This window comes from Nerophis lumbriciformis, linkage group LG10, assembly GCF_033978685.3.
Source record: "Nerophis lumbriciformis linkage group LG10, RoL_Nlum_v2.1, whole genome shotgun sequence".
Classification (NCBI taxonomy): Eukaryota; Metazoa; Chordata; class Actinopteri; order Syngnathiformes; family Syngnathidae; genus Nerophis; species Nerophis lumbriciformis.
The window spans coordinates 37106576-37125561 of record NC_084557.2 but is presented as its reverse complement, the minus strand read 5'-3'; the positions used below and the strand labels follow the sequence as shown (position 1 = coordinate 37125561).

The 18986-nt window shown below is 39.8% G+C and overlaps 1 protein-coding gene across 1 annotated transcript in view; it reads right to left on the bottom strand.

Annotated features, from left to right (window-relative positions):
- The window catches only part of muc5.1 (mucin 5.1, oligomeric mucus/gel-forming), a 54217-nt gene that overhangs the window by 10206 nt on the left and 25025 nt on the right, over nt 1-18986 (bottom strand). The window contains exons 22-34 of the mRNA XM_061969648.2: nt 17808-17915; nt 17548-17727; nt 15441-15680; nt 15177-15333; nt 14948-15076; nt 14669-14819; nt 14532-14575; nt 14243-14428; nt 5064-14147; nt 2462-2685; nt 2000-2171; nt 1670-1914; nt 1-184 (exon numbers count right to left, since the gene is read on the bottom strand). Coding sequence (XP_061825632.2) covers nt 1-184; nt 1670-1914; nt 2000-2171; nt 2462-2685; nt 5064-14147; nt 14243-14428; nt 14532-14575; nt 14669-14819; nt 14948-15076; nt 15177-15333; nt 15441-15680; nt 17548-17727; nt 17808-17915 — 11104 coding nt within the window. The remainder of the gene's footprint in view (nt 185-1669; nt 1915-1999; nt 2172-2461; nt 2686-5063; nt 14148-14242; nt 14429-14531; nt 14576-14668; nt 14820-14947; nt 15077-15176; nt 15334-15440; nt 15681-17547; nt 17728-17807; nt 17916-18986) is intronic.

Here is an 18986-nt window from a genome sequence, read left to right as displayed (position 1 = left end):
CACACTGTCCCTCTGTGTTGTTGTGGAAAAGGGAGTATGGCAAATCGACGCTGAATAAAAGGCCTTTGAACATCACAATTGCATCGATCGCAGGGATTCTTAGAAGGAGTTCTATTGAACTACTTGTGATGATAAGGTCATCGTTGGAGTAAGTTGGGACGACTTTCTTGCCATTGACGTACACCTGCACAGGTTATATCGGTTAGATTCTGCATTTGAAAGGCCATACTTAACTCTCTTAGAGACCCAAATAGAAGACAATTCAGCTAGACCAGGGATTTTCAACTAAATTGTTTTAGGGGCCACATTTCCAGAAAGCTAGGGACATGTATATCGCAGAGAACCAGCATCCTCCACCAGGGACCTGTACCGGACCGTGACACATTTGCTGCGGGACCGTGCAGAAACAATAAACAATTTATAAATGGCCGCATTTTCTCCAATTTAACTTTCGCCTGTCCCACTCAGTACACCAATAAACTTGTTCATAGATGTACAATAAAACTCCTGATAGAAAATCTCCATTTGTTATATATTTGTTACATGGGACAATGCACATTAATGAACAAATAAAATGTAAACATGCTCGATTGTAGCCAAAGGCTAATTTCTATCTGCAGTTCCAAATTCCATCCGCAATTTCCAATGCATATACTAGCAAAATAGTATATACCATCAACTTGCCAGGGACCATCTCAACGCAAAGAAACAAGCCCGGGGCTCCGACTCATTAAGAGTTATGGTGAGTGGTATTTTCTGTGCACTTACTTTTACTGTATTTATCTGCACCTCGTGGAAGACCAGTCGATGAAAATAATGCTAATATTAAACTGGTACCTAGTGCATAAAAGGTTGGGGACCCCTGCTTCACACTATACATTTGATTATGGTCTATTTATTTTTGTGGAAGTTACAGGAGCGCTCTGTTGTTTTTCAGGACCTTCTGCAAAATAGCTAAAGTCAGAGCTTTTTTATTTTTTTTACTTAATTCGCGGGGCCAAGAGTTGAATAGCCTAAATAATGAAAAAGAGGAACACTTCATGGAGAAATAAAGAAGCTGAACAAATGAAGTAAACAAGCTACAGCAGCACCTTATTACATAAATCTTAGTTACAAAAAAATGTGTAACTTCCAAAAAGAAGAAGACTTAAAGTGGTGCCTTGAGGAATGCTTCACTTATGTAAATCACATGTTTGGACCTCAGTGTTCTATGTTTGTTAGCAAGATTAAAATGTCAATGCAATGATCTAGTAATTTTTTTTCACTGATCCAAGTTTCTCTATACAACAGGCGAAAACTAGTGTTGGTGGAATTTGCTGCAAAAATGTTTCTAAGCCTGGTCTCGAGAGAAAAAAGGATATCAAAGATTGGGCAAGTTCGCAAACAACAGAGGAGAAGTTAGGATGCTAATTTTTACATAATATGGATCAATAAAGCAGAGTCATCAAACCACTGTGGAACAGCTAAGAAATATGATTAATGCAATATGACAATTCAACTGGTGGACTTAAGTTTTCAAAGTTGTTTTGCAAAAATGTTTCGACATAGTGGTCGCAAAAAAAAGGTGTCATCTTATACTCAGGGTTGTCCTATATTCGGGTTGATATGTACCTGGTAATCATGACAGAAAAGCAATCAAAATAAAACATGTTAAGACCATCACATGTACCATGTTTACTGTCGTTGGGATCCTCTCCTGTGTGAGAACCACTTCGTAGTTTTTGTAATACACAATCAAGCTTTTGGCACAGGTAACTTCTCCAGTGGCGTCACAGTTTTCGTTGTCAATCAGGACTTTAAAATTGTGTTTAGGAATGATCTCTTTAACCAGAACGTAGGTACAGTTTTTCTGAAAGCTGTAGTATTGACCATCAAATGTGATATAGTGTGGATCTCCCCAGCCAGTGCAAATACCTGCAATAAGTGGATATAACAAAATTGTCTGTTACCATTGTTCTGTGTTTCAAGAAACTTTGGACTGCTTTAAATTTGTACTCACATTTGCATTCGTAATGGAAACAACAACCATCTTCATCATAAACCCTCACTGGGGGGTGACCATTTTCACACACTGGTATGGTTACTGGGTCACACGGCTTGTGTTCTGATAGCACTTTTCCATCGTCACACATTTCTATGGTGCAGTTGTTTGGAATCCACGTTTCACCATGCTGAGGATAACAAAACCACATATTTGGCAAGCTACTACCAGAATAAGCATACGCAAGAGGAATTGGTTTTGAGCTTATTTAAGGTACATTTACGGTATGCAATCACAATGGCAAACAGGTGACATCAGATTTACTTAAACAAACATTGCATTACATTAAAGTATACCAGTGTTTTCATTGCCGATTATAAGTTTTAATTATTTGTTTTTAACTGAGATTTACTGGTAATACTATGGTACCTCAGTTAAAAAATTGTCAATAGTTCTAAATATTGCAAAAGAGTCACATACCTTCCTTGGTGGGTCAAGGTAGGAACAGTCCTTAGGAGGAGCTGCTGTACTGGCGGTTGTAGAGATAACTTGCGTCGTTATGGCGGGCGTAGTTAAGGTTGTGGTAGGACTTGGCGAAGTGGTTGACTGACACAGTCCGATATACTTGTCAACATGACAAGTCATATTACAATAGGCTGTAAAACACCAGCCTGCCTCATCTGTTTTATTGTAAATTGTAGTCCCTGAAGAAAACAATAAGAAATTAATAATAATCAGAGCAGTTACAGAAAATACATTGTCATTTTAAATTAGATATTAATTATATGGGTTGGGGTTAAAATAAACATAGATGGACGTAAATCAAACCGCAAAGACATCTCCAGTATGGTTGTTAATGTTCATGTGCCATATTTCAACATGTAGGCTACGGCAGCCATACATTTTCTATAAAGCTAGTCCTCATTAAGGTTGTGGGTAAGATCCAGATCTCAGTTGATTTGAGGACGAGAGGCGAGGTATAGCCTGTACGAGGGTTGTCCCGATACCAATATTTTAGTACCACAAAATGTTGTCATTTCAATACTTTTCAAAAGGTGAAAATGTCATATTGGCTTCATTTTAACGTAATATCTTATGATACATTAAACATATGTTTCCTTTTGCGCTCAAACAACAATTTTAGGAAATTAAAACAAAAAATAAAAGGCATTAAACACACTGGACTTTTCTTATTGCATCAAAAAGAACAAATTTAAAAGATAAAAATACATTTTAAAAGGCATTAAACACATTGGGCTTTTCTTATAGCACTCAAAGAACAATTTACAAGTGCATGTATTATTTGTATAGCCTGCCATAATCTAGGATAAGGTTAGAATAGAATAGAACGCTTTATTGACATTGTATTAAATGCTTCATGATTTATTTTGGTCTGTGCTTTAATACAAATACAATCATTAGTAAATACTAAAAACAATATGCACTCGGTGTGCTATAAAGACGGTGGAACCTGTCAAGTTAAGGACATGTGCCAAGAAGTGTGTGTGCGTAAGCGTGTGTGTGTGTGTCAGACAGTATGAGTGGACAAGAAGAGCAGCAGCCCATATGAAACACAGAGGGGGTGTTTGTTTGTATGTTTCAGTCTGCTTAATAAACTCACAGATAAGACATATGGTAGGTGTAACACTGGTTAAAACACAAATTGTAGGAATATGTAACAAAACTCAGTCATTCACTTGCATCAGTTTACGCTACGTGGGCGCTTTTGACTCCGCTAATACGGTCACATGTCGATGAAAAAAAAAATTACTAGTATTTTTCAAAGGCAGTATAGTATCGTTTTTAATTCATTAGTACCGCGGTACTTTAAAGGGGAACTTTTTGGGGAATTTTGCCTATCGTTAACAATCATTATGAAAGACATGACGACTGATGGATTTAAAAACAATTATTTCTTAATATTAAATCAACTTCAATAAAAGTCTGCTTACAGCGGAGCCAATAGGAGCTCCACTATTCTGCCTTTTAAATCCGATAAATAACTGTTCAAAAAGCGCCAACAATACTCAATTTACATTTGTGACTTGTATATTAACCAGGTTTGTTTATTGGTGATATTGTTATTATAAGCGCTAACGCAGACAAACTATTTATAGTGGCATTGGCAACACTAAATTGGCCCTAGTGTGTGGATGTGAGTGTGAATGTTGTCTGTCTATCTGTGTTGGCCCTGCGATGAGGTGGCGACTTGTCCAGGGTGTACCCCGCCTTCCGCCCGATTGTAGCTGAGATAGGCTCCAGCGCCCCCCGCGACCCCAAAAGGGAATAAGCGGTAGAAAATGGATGGACTTGATCACTACCGTTTGTGCCTATCTTTACATTATTGAGTGGTCTGCTGTTTCCTCACTTCATTGCTCCCTGTAAGTTTATTGTAGATCATACATCATGCTTACCACCCGGATGGCTGTGAATAAAATCCGACAAGTTGGGACACTTTGACCGCCATTTAGGACCTGAAACTGGCAACACAAAAAACGCTTGTTCCTCCCATCCTATCAACCCCGTTTCTTTGAGAGGATTATGAGACATTTTTCATTTAAATAGGAACATATGAACATCCCAGCAGTCTGCATCCTAATGACAGCAGACCTCGCACAGTAGGTAATGTTTTATTATGTTTGTTGGCTCTCATGAAGGCTGCACTGAGCAAAAATCAGTGATGAAAAAACAACAACCAAACGTCGTTTTTGAAATTACTGTGTCGCCTATGTTTCAAATTATCAAAATACGTAAATATTAAATATTATTATAAATGTGCCCGTTACTACATTAAATATATACTTACATCATGGCTCTATCGTAAGCAGACTTTTGATCAAATGTATTTAATATTTAGAATGCATTAAAAAAAATTGGTCATCAAGTCTTTCATAATGATTGTGAACATTAGGCAAAATTCCCAAAAAAGTGCAGTTCCCCTTTATTAGTACCGGTATGCCGTAAAACCTTAGCCTGTACTGGCCGCTCATCAATCACATGGCACATTTAGACATTCAGATTCACACAGATGGACTATTTGTTTTTTTATGAATGTGACAGCAAAAAGATCATCCGTACTTACCAGGATAAAAAATGTGACCCAAATATTTGCAGAAGCACTGAGTGGTTTGGCCTGCTGTCGAAGACCTAGAAGTTGTCAAAGGCTTTTGTGTTGCCTGCGTGTTTGTAGCAGCTGTTGTACTAAACCTTTCTGATGTGGTTATGACTGTGGTCTTTACATTTTCTGTAGTAACATTGGTGGGTTTTTCTGTAGATTTCGTGGTCAGTGTCTCTGTGGTTTTGGCGGCGGTGATATGCTGTTCTGTAGTCACTGTAGTTATTTTTTCTGTGACTTTGGCTGTAGTCCATGTAGTACCAATAGTTTCTGAGACTGAGGTTGTTTCTACTATTGTGGTGGTAGTGGTCGGTCTCTCTGTAGTTGTGGGATTTTCTGTGACAATTGTTGGTATTTCTGTTGTGGCAGCAATGGTAGTTATTTTTTCTGTAGATGCTGTGCTGGGTTTTTCTGTTACTGCAACAGTTGTGGTTTGTTTCTCTGTTGCTGTGCTTGGCAATTCTGTAACTCGTGTTGGCCTTACTGTAGTAGTGGTAGGTAGTTCACTGGTCTGGTTGGTTGTGGCAGAAATAGTTGTACGCTTTTCTGTAGTTAGAGCAACAGTAGTACTCCCATTTTGTGTAACTGTGGTGGTAGGTTTTTTTGCAGTTGTTGTTGGTACTTCTGTAGCTGTGGTGGGTTTTTCTGTGGGTGTAATGGTTGTTTTGGTGATAGTCGTATGCTTTTCTGTTGTAGCTGCAGCAGTGCTAGCCTTTTTTGTTGTCATTACATGTGTTATCTTCTCAGTTGTAACTGTGGTATGGTTTGTTGGGATGGTTGTTGGTATGGATGGCTTTTCTGTGGTTGTTGTTATGGTGGTGGGCTCTTCTGTGAATGTTGTGGGCTGGATGGTTGTTTTGATGGGTTTTGCTGTAGTAGTTGGGGCTTTAGTTGCAGATGTGACTAAGGGTCCTGTCGATGGTGCAAGTGTAACAACCGTGTATGTAACAACTTCAGGTGTTGTCGTGATGGGTTTTCCTTTTGTTGTGACTGCGGTTGTGCTAGGACTTTCTGTGGTTGTTCTTTTTAGCTTTGTTGTGGCTACCATTTCTGTCGTTCCTACAGTTGGCTTCTCCGTAATTTCAGTAGTTTGTTTTTCTGTGGTTTTGGCTGTGGTGCTAGGCTCTTCTGTAGTTACTGTAGTTACTTTTTCTGTGATTTTGGCTGTAGTCGAAGTAGTTCCAATCGTTTCTGAGGCTGTGATTGTTTCTGCCTCTGTAATGGCAGTTGTTGGTCTCTCTGTAGTTGTGGGATTTTCTGTGACAGTGGTTGGCATCTCTGTTGTTGCAGCAATGGTGCTTATTTTTTCTGTAACTGCGCCTGTTGTGGTGTGTCGCTCAGTTGCTGTGCTTGGGAATTCTGTAACGGTTGTTGGTCTTTCAGTAGTTGTAGTGGGACGTTCAGTGGCTTGGTTGGTTGTGGCAGCCACAGTTGTGGGGTGTTCTGTGGTTATAGAAACTGTAGTACTGGCTTTTTGCGTAACTGTGGTGGTAGGTTTTTCTGTAACTGTCGTTGGTACTTCTGTAGCTGTGGTGGTTTTTTCTGTGTGTGTAATGGTTGTTTTGGCCATAGTTGTATTCTTTTCTGTCGTTGTGGCTGCAGCAGTGCTGGCCTTTTCTGTTGTCATTACACGTGTTGTTGTACTCTCAGATGTAACTGTGGTAGGATTTGTTGGTATAGTCGTTGGTATGGATGGCTTTTCTGTGGTTGTTGTTACGGTGGTGGGCTCTTCTGTGAATGTTGTGGAATGGATGGTTGTTTTGATAGGTTTTGCTGTAGTAGTTGGGGCTTTAGTTGTTGATGTGACTAAAGGTCCTGTCGATGGTTCGAATGTAACAACCGTGTATGTAACAACTTCAGGTGTTGTCGTGATGGGTTTTCCTGTTGTTGTGACTGCGATTGTGGTAAAACTTGCTGTGGTTGTTCTTTTTGGCTTTGTTGTGGCTACCATTTCTGTTGTTCCTACGGTTGGCTTCTCCGAAACTTCAGTTGTCAGTTTTTCTGTAGTTTTGGCTGTGGTGCTAGGCACTGTAGTTAATTTTCCTGTGACCTTGGCTGTAGTCAAGGTAGTTCCAATAGTTTCTGAGGCTGTGGTTGTTTCTACCACTGCAGTAGCAGTGGTTGGTCTCTCTGTAGTTGTGGGATTTTCTGTGACAGTGGTTGGTATTTCTGTTGTTGCAGCAATGGTGCTTATTTTTTCTGTTGATGCAGTGCTGGGTTTTTCTGTAACTGCAACTGTTGTGGTGTGTCGTTCAGTTGTTGTGCTTGGGAACTCTGTAAATGTTGTTGGTCTTTCAGTAGTTGTAGTGGGACGTTCAGTGGCTTGTTTGGTTGTGGCAGCCACAGTTGTGGGGTGTTCTGTGGTTACAGCAACAGTAGTACTGGCCTTTTGCGTAACTGTTGTGGTAGGTTTTTCTGTAACTGTGGTTGTTGTTGTTGGTTCTTCTGTACTTGTGGGTTTTTCTGTGCGTGCAATTGTTGTTTTGGCATTTGTCATAGGCTTTTCTTTAGTCGTGGCTTCAGTAGAGATGGCCTTTTCTGTTGTCATTACACGTGTTGTTGTACTCTCAGATGTAACTGTGGTAGGATTTGTTGGTATAGTCGTTGGTATGGATGGCTTTTCTGTGGTTGTTGTTACGGTGGTGGGCTCTTCTGTGAATGTTGTGGGCTGGATGGTTGTTTTGATAGGTTTTGCTGTAGTAGTTGGGGCTTTAGTTGCTGATGTGACTAAAGGTCCTGTCGATGGTTCGAATGTAACAACCGTGTATGTAACAACTTCAGGTGTTGTCGTGATGGGTTTTCCTGTTGTTGTGACTGCGATCGTGGTAAAACTTGCTGTGGTTGTTCTTTTTGGCTTTGTTGTGGCTACCATTTCTGTTGTTCCTACGGTTGGCTTCTCCGTAACTTCAGTTGTCAGTTTTTCTGTAGTTTTGGCTGTGGTGCTAGGCACTGTAGTTAATTTTCCTGTGACCTTGGCTGTAGTCAAGGTAGTTCCAATAGTTTCTGAGGCTGTGGTTGTTTCTACCACAGCAGTAGCAGTGGTTGGTCTCTCTGTAGTTGTGGGATTTTCTGTGACAGTGGTTGGTATTTCTGTTGTTGCAGCAATGGTGCTTATTTTTTCTGTTGATGCAGTGCTGGGTTTTTCTGTAACTGCAACTGTTGTGGTGTGTCGTTCAAATGTTGTGCTTGGGAACTCTGTAAATGTTGTTGGTCTTTCAGTAGTTGTAGTGGGACGTTCAGTGGCTTGTTTGGTTGTGGCAGCCACAGTTGTGGGGTGTTCTGTGGATACAGCAACAGTAGTACTGGCCTTTTGCGTAACTGTTGTGGTAGGTTTTTCTGTAACTGTGGTTGTTGTTGTTGGTTCTTCTGTACTTGTGGGTTTTTCTGTGCGTGCAATTGTTGTTTTGGCATTTGTCATAGGCTTTTCTTTGGTCGTGGCTTCAGTGGAGATGGATTTTTCTGTTGTCATTACAGGTGTTGTTGCACTTGTAGTTGTAACCTTGGTTGGCGTAACACACTCATTATTGCAACATTTTAGTTGTATCTCGTAATCGTAACAAATTGGAGTGATGCCTTGGTCTTTGTTATGACAGATCAGTCCATCTGTAGTGTTACATGTTACTTTCTGATCCAGTTCATCCAAAGATAAATCTGGGTACCGTTTTGCTCTGCATTCTATTTGAAGTGGTTGCTCACATTCACTCAGATTTGGATCGGTCATATTACCAATTGATTCATATTCTCCACCGTCAGGGGAAATGTCAGGATAATGATTGTTGATCCAGGGTGAAGAGTGACAAACGACACAGTCAGATGGTTTTGATGTTGTTTTTTCTGTGGTTGTGGTGGTAACTGTGGTTGGGTTTGTTGGTACAGTCGTTGGTATGGGTGGCTTTTCTGTGGTTGTCGTTACGGTGGTGGGCTCTTCTGTGAATGTTGTGGGCTGGATGGTTGTTTTGATGGGTTTTGCTGTAGTAGTTGGGGCCTTAGTTGCAGATGTGACTAGAGGTCCTGTCGATGGTTCGAATGTAACAACCGTGATGGGTTTTCCTGTTGTTGTGACTGCGGTTGTGGTAAAACTTTCTGTGGTTGTTCTTTTTGGCTTTGTTGTGGCTACCATTTCTGTCGTTCCTACGGTTGGCTTCTCTGTAACTTCAGTAGTCAGTTTTTCTGTGGTTTTGGCTGTGGTGCTCGGCTCTTCTGTAGTTAATTTTCCTGTGACTTTGGCTGTAGTCAAGGTAGTTCCAATCGTTTCTGAGGCTGTGGTTGTTTCTACCACTGCAGTGGCAGTGGTTGGTCTCTCTGTAGTTGTGGGATTTTCTGTGACAGTGGTTGGTATTTCTGTTGTTGCAGCAATGGTGCTTATTTTTTCTGTTGATGCAGTGCTGGGTTTTTCTGTAACTGCAACTGTTGTGGTGTGTCGTTCAGTTGTTGTGCTTGAGAACTCTGTAAATGTTGTTGGTCTTTCAGTAGTTGTAGTGGGACGTTCAGTGGCTTGGTTGGTTGTGGCAGCCACAGTTGTGGGGTGTTCTGTGGTTACAGCAACAGTAGTACTGGACTTTTGCGTAACTGTTGTGGTAGGTTTTTCTGTAACTGTAGTTGTTGTTGTTGGTACTTCTGTACTTTTGGGTTTTTCTGTGGGTGCAGTAGTTGTTTTGGCATTAGTCGTATGCTTTCCTGTGGTTGTGGATTCAGTAGAAATAGATTTTTCTGTTGTAATTGCAGATGTTGTTTCACTTGTAGTTGCAACCTTGGTTGGCGTGACACACTCATTAATGCAACATTTTAGTTGTATCTCATAGTCGTAACAAATTGGAGGGATGCCTTGGTCTTTGTTATGACAGATCAGTCCATCTGTAGGGTTACATGTTACTTTCTGATCCAGTTCATCAAAAGATAAATCTGGGTACTGTTTAGCTCTGCATTCTATTTGAAGTGGTTGTTCACATTCACTCAGATTTGGATCGGTCATATTACCAATTGATTCATATTCTCCACCGTCAGGGGAAATGTCAGGATAATGGTTGTTGATCCAAGGTGAAGAGTGACAAACGACACAGTCAGATGGTTTTGATGTTGTTTTTTCTTTGGTTGTGGTAGTAACTGTGGTTGGGTTTGTTGGTACAGTCGTTGGTATGGATGGCTTTTCTGTGGTTGTTGTTACGGTGGTGGGCTCTTCTGTGAATGTTGTGGGCTGGATGGTTGTTTTGATGGGTTTTGCTGTAGTAGTTGGGGCCTTAGTTGCAGATGTGACTGGGGGTCCTGTCGATGGTTCGAATGTAACAACCGTGATGGGTTTTCCTGTTGTTGTGACTGCGGTTGTGGTAAAACTTTCTGTGGTTGTTCTTTTTGGCTTTGTTGTGGCTACCATTTCTGTCGTTCCTACGGTTGGCTTCTCTGTAACTTCAGTAGTCAGTTTTTCTGTGGTTTTGGCTGTGGTGCTCGGCTCTTCTGTAGTTAATTTTCCTGTGACTTTGGCTGTAGTCAAGGTAGTTCCAATCGTTTCTGAGGCTGTGGTTGTTTCTACCACTGCAGTGGCAGTGGTTGGTCTCTCTGTAGTTGTGGGATTTTCTGTGACAGTGGTTGGTATTTCTGTTGTTGCAGCAATGGTGCTTATTTTTTCTGTTGATGCAGTGCTGGGTTTTTCTGTAACTGCAACTGTTGTGGTGTGTCGTTCAGTTGTTGTGCTTGAGAACTCTGTAAATGTTGTTGGTCTTTCAGTAGTTGTAGTGGGACGTTCAGTGGCTTGGTTGGTTGTGGCAGCCACAGTTGTGGGGTGTTCTGTGGTTACAGCAACAGTAGTACTGGACTTTTGCGTAACTGTTGTGGTAGGTTTTTCTGTAACTGTAGTTGTTGTTGTTGGTACTTCTGTACTTTTGGGTTTTTCTGTGGGTGCAGTAGTTGTTTTGGCATTAGTCGTATGCTTTCCTGTGGTTGTGGATTCAGTAGAAATAGATTTTTCTGTTGTAATTGCAGATGTTGTTTCACTTGTAGTTGCAACCTTGGTTGGCGTGACACACTCATTAATGCAACATTTTAGTTGTATCTCATAGTCGTAACAAATTGGAGGGATGCCTTGGTCTTTGTTATGACAGATCAGTCCATCTGTAGGGTTACATGTTACTTTCTGATCCAGTTCATCAAAAGATAAATCTGGGTACTGTTTAGCTCTGCATTCTATTTGAAGTGGTTGTTCACATTCACTCAGATTTGGATCGGTCATATTACCAATTGATTCATATTCTCCACCGTCAGGGGAAATGTCAGGATAATGGTTGTTGATCCAAGGTGAAGAGTGACAAACGACACAGTCAGATGGTTTTGATGTTGTTTTTTCTTTGGTTGTGGTAGTAACTGTGGTTGGGTTTGTTGGTACAGTCGTTGGTATGGATGGCTTTTCTGTGGTTGTTGTTACGGTGGTGGGCTCTTCTGTGAATGTTGTGGGCTGGATGGTTGTTTTGATGGGTTTTGCTGTAGTAGTTGGGGCCTTAGTTGCAGATGTGACTGGGGGTCCTGTCGATGGTTCGAATGTAACAACCGTGATGGGTTTTCCTGTTGTTGTGACTGCGGTTGTGGTAAAACTTTCTGTGGTTGTTCTTTTTGGCTTTGTTGTGGCTACCATTTCTGTCGTTCCTACAGTTGGCTTCTCTGTAACTTCAGTAGTCAGTTTTTCTGTGGTTTTGGCTGTGGTGCTCGGCTCTTCTGTAGTTAATTTTCCTGTGACTTTGGCTGTAGTCAAGGTAGTTCCAATCGTTTCTGAGGCTGTGGTTGTTTCTACCACTGCGGTGGCAGTGGTTGGTCTCTCTGTAGTTGTGGGATTTTCTGTGACAGTGGTTGGTATTTCTGTTGTTGCAGCAATGGTGCTTATTTTTTCTGTTGATGCAGTGCTGGGTTTTTCTGTAACTGCAACTGTTGTGGTGTGTCGTTCAGTTGTTGTGCTTGAGAACTCTGTAAATGTTGTTGGTCTTTCAGTAGTTGTAGTGGGACGTTCAGTGGCTTGGTTGGTTGTGGCAGCCACAGTTGTGGGGTGTTCTGTGGTTACAGCAACAGTACTACTGGCCTTTTGCGTAACTGTTGTGGTAGGTTTTTCTGTAACTGTGGTTGTTGTTGTTGGTACTTCTGTACTTGTGGGTATTTCTGTGGGTGCAGTAGTTGTTTTGGCATTAGTCGTATGCTTTTCTGTGGTTGTGGCTTCAGTAGAAATTGATTTTTCTGTTGTCATTGCAGATGTTGTTTCACTTGTAGTTGGAACCTTGGTTGGCGTGATACACTCATTAATGCAACATTTGAGTTGTATCTCATAATCATAACAAATTGGAGGGCTGCCTTGGTCTTTGTTATGACAGATCAGTCCATCTGTAGGGTTGCATGTTACTTTCTGATCCAGTTCATCCAAAGATAAATCTGGGTACTGTTTAGCTCTGCATTCTATTTGAAGTGGTTGTTCACATTCACTCAGATTTGGATCGGTCATATTACCAATTGATTCATATTCTCCACCGTCAGGGGAAAAGTCAGGATAATGATTGTTGATCCAAGGTGAAGAGTGACAAACGACACAGTCAGATGGTTTTGATGTTGGGTTTTTTGTGGTTGTGGTGGTAACTGTGGTTGGGTTTGTTGGTACAGTCGTTGGTATGGATGGCTTTTCTGTGGTTGTTGTTAGGGTGGTGGGCTCTTCTGTGAATGTTGTGGGCTGGATGGTTGTTTTGATGGGTTTTGCTGTAGTAGTTGGGGCCTTAGTTGCAGATGTGACTAGGGGTCCTGTCGATGGTGCGAATGTAACAACCGTGAATGTAACAACTTCAGGTGTTGTCGTGATGGGTTTTCCTGTTGTTGTAACTACGGTTGTGGTAAAACTTTCTGTGGTTGTTCTTTTTGGCTTTGTTGTGGCTACCATTTCTGTCGTTCCTACGGTTGGTTTCTTTGTAACTTCAGTAGTCAGTTTTTCTGTGGTTTTGGCTGTGGTTCTAGGCTCTTCTGTAGTTAATTTTCCTGTGACTTTGGCTGTAGTCAAGGTAGTTCCAATCGTTTCTGAGGCGGTGGTTGTTTCTACCACTGCAGTGTCAGTGGTTGGTCTCTCTGTAGTTGTGGGATTTTCTGTGACAGTGGTTGGTATTTCTGTTGTTGCAGCAATGGTGCTTATTTTTTCTGTTGATGCAGTGCTGGGTTTTTCTGTAACTGCAACTGTTGTGGTGTGTCGTTCAGTTGTTGTGCTTGGGAACTCTGTAAATGTTGTTGGTCTTTCAGTAGTTGTAGTGGGACGTTCAGTGGCTTGGTTGGTTGTGGCAGCCACAGTTGTGGGGTGTTCTGTGGTTACAGCAACAGTAGTACTGGCCTTTTGCGTAACTGTGGTGGTAGGTTTTTCTGTAACTCTGGTTGTTGTTGTTGGTACTTCTGTACTTGTGGGTATTTCTGTGGGTGCAGTAGTTGTTTTGGCATTAGTCGTATGCTTTTCTGTGGTTGTGGCTTCAGTAGAAATGGATTTTTCTGTTGTCATTGCAGATGTTGTTTCACTTGTAGTTGGAACCTTGGTTGGCGTGATACACTCATTAATGCAACATTTGAGTTGTATCTCATAATCATAACAAATTGGAGGGCTGCCTTGGTCTTTGTTATGACAGATCAGTCCATCTGTAGGGTTGCATGTTACTTTCTGATCCAGTTCATCCAAAGATAAATCTGGGTACTGTTTAGCTCTGCATTCTATTTGAAGTGGTTGTTCACATTCACTCAGATTTGGATCGGTCATATTACCAATTGATTCATATTCTCCACCGTCAGGGGAAAAGTCAGGATAATGATTGTTGATCCAAGGTGAAGAGTGACAAACGACACAGTCAGATGGTTTTGATGTTGGGTTTTTTGTGGTTGTGGTGGTAACTGTGGTTGGGTTTGTTGGTACAGTCGTTGGTATGGATGGCTTTTCTGTGGTTGTTGTTACAGTGGTGGGCTCTTCTGTGAATGTTGTGGGCTGGATGGTTGTTTTGATGGGTTTTTTAGTTGTTGTAGTATGGGCCTTTGTGGTTGCTGGTGTTGAACTCGGTCTTTCTGTAATTACCACAATACAAAAGTAATCATATTTTTCAAATGGAAACACTTGTTGTTTAGAAATCATTCTGTATTTTATAGTTATTGATTCTTACCTGTCACAAACACAAATTCAGTTGTCGTTGGCTGCTGTGTGGTTGAAAAACTGCACGGCCTAACCACCCTTGTAATATTTCCATGTTCTCCACAATAGGCAGTAATACAGGTTCCATCTCCGTCATGAATATCATATACAATTTCTCCATACTTGTATATTTGCCCCTTATATGAGCAAGTGCAAGCTGCAAAACAATAAAAAAGGTAATAGTTTAGAGCACACAGAAAGAGTAATTAACATAAGTAGATCTGGAATGTTATGCTTTTTTTTTTTTTTTTTTTTTTTACCTTCGGCATCATAGGTACACTCCTTCTTTGTTGAAATACATTTACTGAAAATCAAAAAAGACAATCAAACACTAAAAATGCATACATTTTCCTTAAAAAAAGACCTATTGAATACATTTGAGTGAAAAATATCCTACCACGTCTGACAGTTTTCTGTTTGAGGCATTATCTCTCCTTCTGTATAGTGATTCTCATCGTCATCATAGCATCCACAGTCTTCCCTCGACACACACTTCATTGTTTCCTCTTCCAAATACGGTTGTTCCGGGGGACACCTTGGATAGCAGCCTTAGAGACAGGTAAGGTAAACGATAAAAACAATGACTCTCTGGAGTATAAAAATCAGGGAGACCCAATGTAAGTGCAATAGTTTTGACCAATGCCAATGCTGATTGTTGTATTTGTGTCATTCATACCTTCTAATGGTGGGATTTGTGTATAGCATTGTCCTGAGGGATTCCTGCATGTTTCCATACATGGTTTTCCACAAGGCTCGTAGTGCCATTCACATTCACCCTTAGGATTGTAGTAATCACAGAATACAGCTAAATAATGACAAGACAAAAAGTGATGGGCACAGGTTACAATGATGATTATGCAGTTATATTTGGATTTATTCCCCAGAAACATAAACAAAACACTTACGACATATAGTGGGTGTTCTCCATTTTATACAAGCTCCAGCCTTATTACAGGCGGCTGCGTAGGCAGCAACAGTTGAGCAGAAGCATTCACAATCTCCTCCAGTATTGCAGGCACATGTATCTTTTACACAGGCATCGTAATAATTCTGTGGATCCACCTTTTAAAAATAAATGGACAAAAAAAAAAATACAGTTAGATTTGTAAGCTTTAATAACTTTTAATGTGTTTTATACTGTATATTCATAAATACAGTACGTGGATTACCATTGAATGGCAAGCATCAAATATTTCACTTTTGATGATGCTGCAGTGTTTCAGAGCCCACGCCTGCCTGTTTGAGTACAGCACGCAGGGATTTTTTAGCGCGTTTGTGTTGGGACAGCCCGGGGACACTTTCCAGCTGTTTCCGAACTTGAAGGCGTCCACCACAACCTCTTTGTTTCTGGTAGTAAAATCATTTTTGACACTACCGTCGTAATTTCCGCACAGACCACAAACTTTCCCCTGGAATTTAATAAAACAGAGTTAGTTTCTAAAAAAAACTTTTACTAATTTTTTAAAGACCATTCTTTTTGTAGACTGGAATTATTTTACAGCATATTCAATTAATTTTAAAAACAAGAACTAGGTGCACAAGTTTTAAGTCTGAATATGTACCCACTATTACTGAAATACCCTGTTGCTGTACCTCAGTTTTTGTTATCAATATGTTTAGGGATGTCCGATAATGGCTTTTTGCCGATATCCGATATTCCGATATTGTCCAACTCTTTAATTACCGATACCGATATCAACCGACACAGATATCAACCGATATATACAGTCGTGGAATTAACACATTATTATGCCTAATTTGGACAACCAGGTATAGTGAAGATAATGTACTTAAAAAAAAAATAAAAAAAAAATAAGATAAATAAATTAAAAACATTTTCTTGAATAAAAAAGAAAGTAAAACAATATAAAAACAGTTACCGTATTTTTCGGACTATAAGTCGCAGTTTTTTTCATAGTTTGGCCGAGCTCCAGTGCGATTTATATATGTTTTTTTCCTTCTTTATTATGCATTTTCGGCAAGTGCGACTTATACTCCGGTGCGACTTATACTCCGAAAAATACGGTACATTGAAACTAGTAATTAATGAAAATTAGTCAAATTAACTGTTAAAGGTTAGTACTATTAGTGGACCAGCAGCACACACAATCATGTGTGCTTACGGACTGTATCCCTTGCAGACTGCATTGATATATATTGATATATAATGTAGGAACCAGAATATTACCACACCTAGTGTGTGTGTGACAATCATTGGTACTTTAACTTAACTTAATAACAGAAAGAAACAACCCTTTTGTGTGAATGAGTGTGAATGAGTGTAAATGGGGGAGGAAGGTTTTTTGGGTTGGTGCACTAATTGTAAGTGTATCTTGTTTTTTTTTTATGTTGATTTAATAAAAAAAAACAAAAAAAAAACGATACCGATAATAAAAAAAAACGATACCGATAATTTCCGATATTACATTTTAACGCATTTATCGGCCGATAATATCGGCATTCCGATATTATCGGACATCTCTAAATATGTTCCCAAGTTCCAAATTTCAAGAACACCAATACAATTTTCCCACAGGAAACATTGTACAGTGGTATCTCAATTTACACTGTAGGAGTGTCCCAAGAGTGTTGTAAGATAAGAGCTGTCTCTCAGTTAATGGTTATGGTTTAAGTTGCAAGCAAAATTTTCATTTACAAGCATCCCTGCTATTAGTTAGCATAGCAAATGTCACAGTTAACCCTGTGAGAGCCATCCAAAATATCTGGTGTTACTTGATAGCATTAGTTTCTAGCGACACAACTTTGTTTTTTAACCATTGTAAGGAAGAAAGTAAGCGTAAAGGACAGTACTGGTCAGAAAAAGTGGATGTTATTTATTGAATTATAGAAAGAAATCATCAAAACCGACTTGGTGAAGCAGTTGGAGAGTAGCACTGCTCCTCTGCAAATTAATATATTACTTCATACAACTACTGTAGTTGTTTGTTGTACATTCTATTGAATTTTTTGTCATAAAATAGTTCTTTTTTTAAAAGATTGTTTTTCTTTTTAAAAGGAATGTTGCACGTTAAATTTGGGGGCTACTACTGTAAATCGTTACAATATGTTCCAAACACCCAACAATATTAACACAAAATTCATGGCATGTACAGAATATATTTAAACCTGCGTGTATATTTTCTAAATAAATTCATAGTTGTGCACCTACTTCTTGTTTTTTGTAATCAATAACGATGTACATTGTCTTGTCATTCCTTCTCAAATACACCATTAAGCACCCAAAATATGTGTGTATAAACTTGGAATTGTACTCACCTTGAATGTGGAGCTAAGTTTAATCATGACCGTCGTCTTTTTATTCCAGATCAGAACAAGTCCATTCTTTGCCTCAATGACAACATACATACCGATAGTGTGGACTTTATAGGGTATGTCTAACCCTTTGTTTTGTTTGATAACTTTGACATTTTCCTCTTTAAGGATAATTTCATTTTTCTGAAAGAGGAAAAAAAAGTAGTTCATAATAACATCTGTGTTTTTCTAACAATATTATTTAGTGCTTATGAATGATGTACCCCTAGGAAGAGTTTGATGGCAGTAGAGCAGATGTTGTCACTTGTCCCACATGGAATGCTCTCAGTCAGGACCCTGAAGGTGCCATCCTTACTGTCCCCACAGTAATCCTAGAGGAAAATGATGTCAGTTTCCTATAAGCTCTGCTGCTAAAAAATACCCTCCGGACAACGTTCCCTTTAAAATTGGCTCACAAAGTTTCACATACTTGGGTGTCCAGGTTACCCAAACAAACGCATGCAGAGTTTTATAAAGCCAACTCTGCTCTACTGTTGTCCGAAGTCCAGGGAGACTTTGAACGCTGGTCCTTACATAATTTATCTACAGTGGCCCGTGTCATCTCTGTTAATATACTTCCGCGATTTTCCTATCTGTTCAAATGCATACCACTCCTTCTCCTTTAGTCCTTTAAAGTAAATTAGATTAGATCAGATTCTAGACCTTATTTGGAATCAGAAGACTCACAGGTTACGTAAACAGTATTTGCAAAGACCCAAATCATCGGGATGATTAGCACTACCAAACTTTAGATTTTATTCCTGGGCCATAAACATTAGAATTCTTAAATATGGGCTGCAATATGAAGCATTTGATCTGTGGTTGGTTATGGAGGCAAACTCAACTAAACAGGGTTTCTCTTAGAGCTCTGCCTCACTCTCTCAACCACTCTTCTTCTTTTTCTTTCACGAAAAGTCTAATCGTAAAAGCTTCATTTAGGATTTGGGTTCATTTCGGTTTGATTTTACCCATCACTGCTAATAATGCTTTCCCTCCCTCTCTTATAGATACTGCCTTTTTAATATGGTCAAACCTGAGGATCAACAACATTAAAGATTTAAAAATTGACAACACTTTTGTCTCTTTTCAGCAACTTTGCAATACATTTTCACTCCCTAAACAACACTTTAGATATCTGCAGATCCGCAATTTTGTTCATAACACTTTTTCTAGGTTTTCGGATTTACCCACTGACACAGTTTTAGATGTGTTTTTGACACCACTCCCAACTTTAAAAGGATCAATTACACGTGTTTATAACTACATTTTTGATTTACGCTTCTGAGTCTCTGTCTTCAATTAAGTCACTTTGGGAGGGGGACTTGGGTATGAGTCTGTCTGAGGATAGTTGAACGGCGATCTTAGGTAGAGTTCATAAATCCTCTATTCATGCAAGACACAGC